Below are 10,820 nucleotides of genomic sequence, written 5' to 3'. Positions count from 1 at the left end.
AAAAAAAAAAAAAAAAAAACCTGGCTAGCGATACATTAGCCAAGTATTCAAAGTCTCGGAAACGAACCAAACGAAAAACCTTTTCGATGATTTTTGCGGGATTGTTTTCTACCCGGATAGACTAGACATGATTCCAGACCCATGTTTAAACGGTTTGACAAGGGTGAAGATTGGTCATTCTCGGCCATGTCATGGCGCTAAACGGACCCTGAATCCACTCGCGACAGGCTGATACTAGCAGTAGCAGTGTACGCAAAGCAAGCAGGCCATGTCATTATCTGAGTTTGCACCACTTTGCTACAAATATACACCTGGCAAAATCTAGGTGTACATTCATTAACTCCCGGGGGCCTGAAGCTCTCCGCCTTTGTTGCTCTAGCCAAGACACCAACATCTGGTTGAATCTTACTCGGAATTGGTTTATATACCTACCGAAGTAGGCACCTATTCAGCCAGCTGAGCAGTAAGTTGGCTGGGCGTCGTTCCGAGACGAAACTCCGACATGAGTTCACGGCCTAGACAAGTGAGCCTTAGGAAAAGGCAATCAAGCCCAAGAGATCACACCACAGTGCGGGCAACATGGATCTGCAACATCTGTAACATCGCGTCCGTGGTCAGAAACATACGACCACCAGCTCCTGTTTTGCCACTGTCATAGCAATACTCCCTCCCTCTCTTCTACATCAACCCCTTTTATGCTCTAGTACCATCGACTGTCTCAATTTGGCGGGCCAGCGCAGAAGCTTCCATATAGGGCTATAGATCCATCAGCAGGCGTACGACCTGTGCCATCTCTATGCAGCTCTCCGGAATTCAGTACCACATTCCGATTTCAAACACGGTCCTCAAAAAGCCCTAGTGGTCAAATTCCACGCCAAGGTGCTCAAGAGACCGCAGGAAGCCCCCCCTCCCGCGTGCACGTCAACTGGTCTCGGAACATAGTCCTGGGGCAAATACCAGGGTCCCCGACGCTCCGAGCCGAGCTGCTTCCCGAAGCCGCAGGTAGAAGACCCCGCCTGGTATTTCTACTAAGCGCGATTCTCCCTCACTGCTGAGCCTAGGACGAGAAAATAGGAGATGAAAGCTTTCAGTGAAAGGAGTGGAGCGTTGGAGAGCTGCCCAACCGTTCGAAGCTTGGTTGGTGGCTGGAGTTCTAGATAATTCAAACAAGGAGAAAGCATACTGTGATAGGTTATCTTGGCTTTCCAAACAGCAAATGCCGCGTCATGCTGATGGGACTAAGGCACATCACGATCATGACCATAACGACGTTGCGATCCTATAACACAAGCCTTGATCTCTTCCGGTTAATCTGGTCGGAATTGAGTAGTATGATAATAAGTAACAAGTTCCTGCCTCGCACCAATCCGATTGACCAGCGTCGGTGACATGGAGTTTAAAGTTATCAGTGATACCCACAATGCGTATTTGGAATTTCGCTTTTTTTTTTTTCTTTTTTTGTGAGCGGTGGCGTTCCTGGTTTTTTTTACCTTCGTTTGCTATTCACCACGTCTCAGACAGTGCCTGATTTTTCATTGCGTTTCCATCAAGGCCCTCCAATTGTTCCAGAGATCGCAATTACGAAGAGGGATTATGCCCATAGATCAGTGAAAGAGGGCTTATCCTACAATAGTAGTCCTGTGGGTCGTAAATTTCAGGCAAAAATTATATCACTGGTAACGACTTGTCCTAATCTTTCTTGTTGCAAATAATACATACCCTTGGGCCTTGACATAGCTTGTACAATCTGCTTCTCTTCTTCCATACGGACATCTGTCTGTAAATGATAGGTCGTACTAAGCCTGCTTTAGAATCCCGCAAAACTGCACAGTTCCTTGCAAAGTTAAAAGGTCCAGTTAGTGTCCCTGTCAGGGTTTAGTAAGCTCCGCCAACAAGAAAGTGTGGCACTAGCGGTTTGTTATGACAGGCCGTGTGTAGGCCCTGCGACCGTTCGTTCAGTGCGGTCGGCTGCACAGTCATACGTCCCAATCTAATTGAGTAACACGTATAATTGACAAACGTGGGAGCTGGGTGTCTTAAAGAGAGAGAGAAAAGTAAACTAGTATTTGCTATAAAACCCTTATCTGTCCTTTTGCAAGCCAGTTCCAGATCCCAAAAGGTAACGACGTATAAGCGGGTTGGGCGTTTTGAACCTTTGCTTTCGAACCGTTATTCACCTTTGATGTTGTGTCAACTATCGGAGAGCTTGCGAGGTTTTGTTTTTTCTTCAGCCTCCGAGCCCTCGGAGTCGTTTTCATACACCCAACGTGTTAACTTGCCATCCTCCGGGCTCTTGTAGTAGCCTGATTGTATCGTCGATTTATCTTGGACAAGTTTACCATTTTGAATAACCCAACCAGTCGGACGTTTTCGCACTATAGTCGGGATTTCCGTTTTCGGCGGGTTGTTTGAGGGTTTGGGCATGGCCGAAATACCAGCCACGAGGAATAAGAGAAGATATAAAATACGCATGGTTTTAATGTGGTGAAAGATTTGGAAAGTCATTGCAAATGGAACTTTTTTTTTCAGAAAAAAAAGAGGTAAAAGAATCTGCGGTTTAAAGAAATTATTAGTCAAAAGTCAAACGAGGGTAAAATCAGGAGTGAGATGGCTATTCAAGAAGTCAAAGAGTAGAGGGTAAACGAACCTACATACCAAGGAAACAATTGAGGTATACTGGCTCCGAAGAAATTTCATACTAAGGGGTTAATCGGCCAATTTATGTTACTTAGATAAGAGCAGTAAACCAAGGCACACGAGCTGCAAATTATTTTTCCTGTGCTGTTATTTTTAGCACGCTTTAAATTCTTCACATGGATTACACTATCCATTATGGAGGCCATAGTAACCGCTGTATTTATTTTATGGGAGACTATCAATGCATCTAAGACAGCAAGAACCTTGCAATTGCAATTAGGTTGTCAATGCCACGGGTTGTTTATCGGGGTTCTGCATCTTACAAATACTATGGGACCAGGCACAATTCCCTCTCCCTTTGCGACAGATTCACAGTTCATTGGTCAAGATAATATCCATAATACAACCTACATTTCGGTGCATCTGGCCCACGGGTGCTCTGCGCATTTTTGTACAAATGTTTCAGATATTAAACACATGTTAGCTAGTTTAACCATTCAACCCTCAAAATTAGAATTCTAATCGTATTTTTACTATTTTACATAACAATTAACCCCAATTATAGTATTATCTAGAAACCAATTAAAGGAATTATTATAATCAAATATGTTATTAAAACCCAAATAAAAACGCGCACGTCCTTCGTTTAATCAAATCGACGTACGTCTCATGGATTCGTGCCTAAGGCACGTATTACGTGGTACGAACCAGGGGCGGGCCAGAGACGACATTTGAAAGGATTGGCATTACAACTGATGAAATCCGCACCTCTTTCTTCTTCTTTTTTTCTCTTTTTTTAATTGAATTATTTTAAAATTGTTCTCGGTGATAAGTCAACTGTAAATTACTGGTAAAATAACGTTGTAAGCGCAGGGTTGGCCAACATTTAACCGAAAATACTGGGGTGCAACTGGTTGAAATACCAGGTAATGTAAAATGAACAGGAAGGGGTAAAGCTACGGGTAAAATGCACCTATGATTCGTTAATATATAAATATAACATACCTAATTTTATCAAATGCGCCCGACGATTTAACGCATAGGCCAGGAAATTAAACCATCCTGCAGTACCTGCAATTAGCAGATACTTCGTCAGTCCCAATTACAAGGCGTAGGAGCTCGTAACAAATTTGTGCATAAAATTTAAACAAACTATTTATACCCCCAAAGTGACAGATCGCAGCCGCAAGAACAGGTCGCTGGCCCTCGCTAACTTTACAAAAGGTGAAAGTTTGCGAGGTTGATTTCAAACCTGGCGCGTGAAGCTGGTTTTCGCTTAAGGATTAGGGTAAAAATGGTTGCGAACTCTCATATATATTCACTCTTAAACTTTCTATTTTGAATACTATAACAACGGGGTTTGCTGTTTATTTCAATATCAAAAGAGTGGTATCAATCCGTGGATGCTTTATAAATATAACACGCGGAACTTACAGACATTAATCTGATTGCGGATTTCAACTCAAGTGCAATGGGTATTACTATTTAAGTACGTAATACTTCTGCTTTTGAACATATTTCAAACATAGCCGGAATTATGCGCTTGTGATTTTTTCTTCTTCTTTCTTTCGTTTCCTTTCTTCTTCTTTTTTTTTCCCTTTTGCAATTGCGCACTTTTGCGCGGGTTTTTTTCGCAACTGTTTTACCGCGCCATTACCACCACTTACTCGATATTGCAATGCATTTTTACTTTTTCAACATTTCCTTACTGTAAAATTTTGAAAATGCGTATTAGGTGCAATTAGTATGTATAACCTCTAATTGTTAAAAATTCCACGAAATATACTTATAAGTGCCAATATAGGATTTGCGTTTCAAAGGTGGTTTTTTTTTGCATTAATTCAAAATTGTATGTTACCAACTTGCTTTGTTTTTTTTTTCTTTCTTTTCTCTTCTTTTTTGCAGGTGGCGGGTCGAAATCACTCCAAATTTAAAATTCCTCATTTTGATATTATATCGCGTTTGGAGAACGGGAAACGGGCTTTATCAACGTTACAAGACTGCTAGTAGCAAAAGGTAAGTAATAAATAAAAACAAGGCGAGGCAATATGGAAAGCAGCCATTGGCACGCGAATATGGGTTACAGTGGCGCCAAATGCTCCCCGTATTACTTTTGTCCTTACTGGTTCAATAGGGGAAAAGTGGACGGGATCCCTAACACCCCAAATGATTGGGTCGTATGTTACGGTGTGTAACAGTCACCGATTTGCTGCAGCGGTACAAATCAAAAGTTAATTACACCAAATTCTATGCATACCATTGTCGAAGTTCCTTCAGATAACAAACGTACCGGATCCAGGGCCACGTTCTGTATAGCTGGAGGCCTCATCAACGGCCTCCATGGCAAAACGCCCAAGCCAATCCCATGACCGATCGGACAACAAACAAATAGGCGCCGTGGATGACGCTATGTTTTGCATTGACGGTTTGTAGGAGTGTGAAGAAGCACCGATCCCTCAGGCCAACCTGACTGTGTCAACTCTCCAGCGACGAGCCAATGACCGTGGGCCACTTTAATACCCTTTGAATTGGCAAGGGCGCTGATGAGGGTCTTTGTGGCGCCAGGACTGCTACTGCTGCTGCTGCGAGCTTACACGACACTCGTTGGCAGCACGCGCATGCCATGCGGGGTTCCCAGCACAATTTCGTCGTGGATGGGCTGCAAACCCACGCGGTGGCGAGTAGCGGCGTTATGTGGAACACCCGGGGTTGCGCAGCTTTCGAATGAGGGCCCCGTGAAGCTGGTGCCCAAAGAAAAGGAGGTGAGAGAGAAGAGAGGCGAGCAGAAAGGCAGATTGACCAGAGTACGCAGGTCTCATTGACAAAAAAAAGGGAAAAGGAGAACATCGCGGCAAATTTGCACATGTGCGGGCGGGTCAGGGATTGCGTACCCAATCCCGCGAACTGCTCCTTTCCCGGCCGGGGTGGCTAGTCAGGCGGTTGTCCATGGGATAAACTGGCCGCGGACGCGGGGTAGATTTCGATACGAGGAAGTTTGCTGGACGCGGACGGCAGATGCCGAGCGTGCTCACCTGAACAAGTCTACGCGAAAAGGAGACGCGATATTGCTACATATAGAAACCTGTGCTGGGATATCGGCAAGGATTTGTATGTCGAGCGCCGGCGGAAAAAAAAAAAAAAAGAAACAAAAAAAAGATCGACGAGGGATCAGCTGTGTATAATGCGGGGTGAATAGGACGGGCAGCAACTTGATGCTGCATTTTCGGAAACGATGTGCCTGCCAAGTTGTTCGGGACTCGTGCTACAAGCTTTTGTTTGTGCATCGATGATATTGCAGAGCGACAAGTGAAAATGAACTTTTGCATAGGTTTCCCAGTCTCGCGACGAAACTTGTTCTCGTGACTAAGGGGAAGCTTCCATGCATACTACGTAGCTCTGCCTCTATCTAGCTTTCGCAGGCGGTGGCTAAGCGGATCGCCAAGATATTACCGCACCTAAGCAACCAAGTAAGCATTTCGGACCAAAGCCGCCGTCGGGCCATCCCTGACTGGGTGACACAACCCCGTATCTCACAAAATGATCCGGTCAATCCGCATCGCAATCAATCGCCGCCCCAAGTCCTTTCAAGCTGGCCATCCTAGTCAGTCACTACAGGCACCCTTACTAGGTGCAAAGCTTGGACTGGCGCATCGGAGTCATCCCACGTTGTTGACGCATCGTCTTGAATCATCAGCAGAAAGATGGAGCCCCATGTGATGCCGGAATCTGTCAAATATACCTGCAGCAATACTACTAAGAGAGCAATTACCAGGTCCCAGGGAACGTGAATTGAAGCCAGGTCCACCTAACCCCTATACTACAGCACATTGCTTCGTCGCAAGGGGCAGCCTTTGTGACCTCAACCAGGCCGGGCTAACTGTCAGTCGATCTGTTTGAACTCTTGACTCTCTGATCCGGGGGACTGGAGCCAGAGCCTTTTTTTTTCTTTTTCTTTTCTTTCGCTGTCCACATCGACCTAGTTGCACAAATTGTTAGAATTTTATTGCCGTGGGCAGAAACTGAGTCACGTCCGTATCGTTGAGAGCACCCCTCCCCCAGATACGAGTCCTTACGCAAAGGCTGCTCGTTTGCCCTCCCTCAATGATCTTGCCCGACATGCAAAGACCCGGACGGGCAACAAAGCAGTTAGTTGCAGGACCCTGTGCCGCCCATCCTAGGTCGATCCGGGCCGGGAATGCAGATGGAGAAAGATCCACTGGCCGGGGAAGTTCTTCGTGGGGCCCGCCCACCTCACCCATCGCGGCCTATGCGTTCCGGGCTGGTAGCGGTGGGTATATCGGCGGGGTTCTATCAGTTGATATTTGAACGCTGATGAACTTGGCTATGGTTCCTGGCGGATTCGATTGCTTTGGGTTGGTAGAGCAAATCTGCCCTGTGGTGCCTGTCATTTATGCGTGATTTGCTCCCAATTTTGCGCTCTCCACAGCTCTGGGCTTGGAATATCCAAGCAAGACGTGAGATAAGGGGAGCCCACGGGACTTTCGGGTCACACATTGGATGACAAGTACCATGCCTGATGGCTAAGATAACACGAGAACATTGTTGAGAACCATGTAAAACAAAAAAATTAAACTTAATTTGAATTGCAAACAGCCCACGACCAACGTCAAGAAAATGCACTGGGAGTGACTTCACAAACAATACATTGTTGGACCTGGAGTCAACTTTCCAACGTGCACCTCGAAACAAATCAGGTGAACCGCATACATCCCGCCGACTGTTTCGAGTGTTGACTCGCTCAAAGGCAGGGTGTAAAATGAGAAGTGCAACCGCCAAGACGTTGCAAAATGAGGAGGATGACTATATTAAGAAGTCGAGAAATTAGGGCAGAGAGCGTTTGCCCATGGCATGACTTAGGGGATGCTACCCTGCAGTTGCAGTCTTGGATTTGTTTGGGTTCTGACCAAGGTTTTCTTGGGATGAACATTCAAGAAAAGCTTGCCGCTTTGATCTAGTTGCCAAGCTTCAAGTAGCGTCGTTCCCCTGAGAATTTTGTGTGGAAGCCAATGGGAGGCGGTGCTGAGATTAAAAATGCTGGACCCTGACAAAGGCAATTGAATTAAGCTGTGCTGCAAAATCGCACGCTACTCCGGGGGTGGATGCCAAGTCCTCTATACCATAGTAAAAACCCCCCCACACAAATTCGACATCTGACCAGGGTGCCCCTAAGGGGCGGGCTCCTACTAGGGCTAGAGGGCCGAGCCGCTGGCAAGCGCTGCGTGGCGGCCATGGCCTGACTAGGAAATATTTTTGCAGCTCGCTACAGATTGCCAGTGGGGGTGGGTTGCCTTCCAAGAGGGGAGGAGGAGGAGGAGGAGGGATGGTACACAGAAGATGGGTGCATTTCCGGGAGAGCGGGACAAAAAGCCATCTCTGATGAATCTTTTATTGCCTGTCTACCAGGTAGTACACCTTGACTGTTCCATAATCAGCATCTAAAATGGTACGTTATAGTACCACTGAGCTATGTTGCCACCAGCTAAGGCATCTGGGAAGAACAAGTCCACGCAGCGGCGCCGGCACTAAGAAACAAATTGCGACATGGGACCTGCGCTCAAAATATCGCACCGGTTTAGAGTGCAATAGCCTAATGCCAAGTTCCAAAATGGGGCAAATCTGATCAACGACAGCGGCATGCAGGCAACGTGCTTGCGTCGGTATCGTTGCGGAGACGGCTACAGGGCTTAACGACGACATGGAAACCCGCCAGCCCAAGTGATATAAAACCATGCCTTCTCGCCGCCGTCATGTCGATATGTTTCTTGTTCACCACCAAGGGATACAGCAGCAACAGTCTCCTCTCGTTCCCGGTCTAATACTCAACTCGAGTCTCTCTCTCTCTCTCTTTCTCTCCCTCCCCCTCTGCCCCTCTCTATTCTTTCAGGTCCCAACCGACAAAAGAAATCAAGATGCGCTTCACCTTGTCCCTCATTCTCAGCGCCGCCCTGGCCTCAACGGCGGCGGCCATGCCCCAGGCTGGCCCCAAGGAGATCCGCTCCGAGCCCCAGCTGATTGATCTGGCCCCCTTCAAGGCCTCGGGCACTGGCTACAAGCCCAAAAAGATCCTCACCGAGGAGGAGGCCATCGCCCTGACGGCCAAGAACCTCGAGGAGGCCAAGGCGCCCAAGACTGCGCTGGAGAGGCGCAACTGCAAGAGGAGCGAGGACGAGTACAACAAGATGCGCGCCAAGAGCACCTGCAAGAACCCCGAGACCCGCGTTGAGTGGCGCAACTTCCCGCACGAGTACCGGCTCAAGTGGGTCAAGGCCGCCCGCTGCATGTACGACCTGCCGCCGAGGATGGGCTACCCGGGCTCCAAGAACCTGGCCGAGGACTTTGCCTACATCCACCAGCAGCTCATGGAGAACATCCACGCCGTCGGCCACTTCAACGTCTGGCACCGCCTGTTCCTCTGGCACTACCAGGAGACGCTCCGCGACCAGTGCGGCTACCCGCGCGACCTGCCCCTGCCCTGGTGGGACGAGACCAAGGACTCTGGCAACTTTGCCAACTCGCCCATCTTCGGCCCCGACTACTACGGCTCCGTCCCCAAGGTGGTGGTCAAGGACGGCAAGGAGCTCGCCACTTGCATCGTGGACGGCGCCTTTGCCAACATCACGGTCAACATCGGCCCGGCCAAGAGCGTGACCACGCCGCACTGCCTGTCGCGCGCCCTCAACGAGACCAAGACGGCGCTGACCGGCAAGGCCTACTGCGACCTCGGCAACTCGTACTCTGACTTTTGGAAGATGGCCACGACTCAGGAGGAGGGCATGCACGCCAACGGACACGAGGGTATCGGCTCCGTCATGGGCGACATGTGGGCCTCCCCCGCCGACCCCATCTTCTACATGCACCACACCTTTACCGACCGCTACTTCACGGCCTGGCAGAACGTCGACCCGGCCAGGCGCACCTACGCCATCGGTGGTCCCAACGCCACCGTCGGCCCCGTCTCGACCAGCACCAACGACTCGCCCATCCGCTTCCTCGGCCTCTTCCCCGACACCACCATCCGACAGATCCAGGACGCGCAGGGTGGCTTCCCCTTCTGCTACAAGTACGACTACTAAGCGACCAAAAAGGTGCCGTTGTTTTGTGGTGAATGGCAATTCGGGCTTCCATGGAAAGCGTTGTGAACGAAATGCTGGCGAACCTCCAGCAGGACGAGGAGATGTTTCTATTTTTTTTTTTTTGGTTACTATTGCTGCTGCTTATTTCTTTGTATATATTGCTAGAGTAAATATCTGCCCACTGAGTCTGGCAACACACATTCTTTTTTTTTCAATTCCATACAGCATTTCACATAACTTTTTCTGTCCGAGCAATTCCTTGAGCAGCAAACCCGAGGTGGTGAACTTGTCCATCTCCCCCACCTTCGAATCCCACACATGCCTGGATTTGCAGATCCCGGGAGGCCCTGATACGGCGTGACCATAAGCAACTGGGATAGACCTAGTCGAAGCAGTTGGAGTCAGTGTGCAACTATTCGCGAGGTCAAAGTATTATCGTTCACCAAGAACTGAAACAGTGCCTAAGCCGAGATAACTGTGTTGTTTCGGCAGTATTGCCTGCATTATTTTAACTTTTCTTTTCAAAGTAGCAATCAACGGTATATATAGAGGTGTGCGTTTCAGGCCATGTCGGCACGATTCGCCTCATATGTGCTTGATCGCACCCCATGAAACCAACAGCTCAAAGCTATCGAGGCTGGCTTCATTGGCCCGAGGGAGGGGGGGAGGGGAAGAAGGCGAGTCAAGACAAGTCACGACACGTCAGAGTTCAAGCTTATTTAAATCTGTAAAATTCTCAAGAACCATTACTGGTGCGTGATCGCCTGTGGGTCTGCTTGTTTTTAGCAAGGTCTCCCATCAGGCTGCGAAGTACCTGTGGGCCGCGATTTTGAAATATTCTCAAACACGCTTATTATTGCGTAAACGCCACAAGTCTATTTCTACACAAAAGGACGTTGGATTTCTTGTTGCTTTTTTAAAACCTCAAATGCTATGTTGGGCTGGCTGGGATCGCCGTGAAGTTGAGCAAACACAACAGAACAAATGCGCACTGAACATGCATTGTGCATAATGAAGCGGCGCTATGAAGCCAAAGATGGAAGAGAATGCTGCAAGCCAGCAAGACCGGAAGAATTGCAACCACAACAT

At 48.2% G+C, this 10,820-nt stretch overlaps 1 protein-coding gene across 1 annotated transcript; it reads left to right on the top strand.

Annotated features, from left to right (window-relative positions):
* Nucleotides 1-8,567: 8,567 nt before the first annotated feature.
* On the top strand, nucleotides 8,568-9,731 carry PpBr36_10084 (uncharacterized protein; the record flags this gene model as incomplete). The annotated part of the gene is made up of 1 exon (XM_029897198.1): nucleotides 8,568-9,731. One exon carries the CDS (start codon nucleotides 8,568-8,570, stop codon nucleotides 9,729-9,731), a length of 1,164 nt encoding a protein of 387 aa, XP_029745233.1.
* Between the last annotated feature and the right edge of the window lie 1,089 nt (nucleotides 9,732-10,820).

The sequence above is a fragment of the Pyricularia pennisetigena genome, assembly GCF_004337985.1.
Source record: "Pyricularia pennisetigena strain Br36 chromosome 7 map unlocalized Pyricularia_pennisetigena_Br36_Scf_7, whole genome shotgun sequence".
Classification (NCBI taxonomy): Eukaryota; Fungi; Ascomycota; class Sordariomycetes; order Magnaporthales; family Pyriculariaceae; genus Pyricularia; species Pyricularia pennisetigena.
The sequence above is the reverse complement of the archived record's forward strand: the minus strand, read 5'-3'. Positions and strand labels throughout refer to the sequence as shown.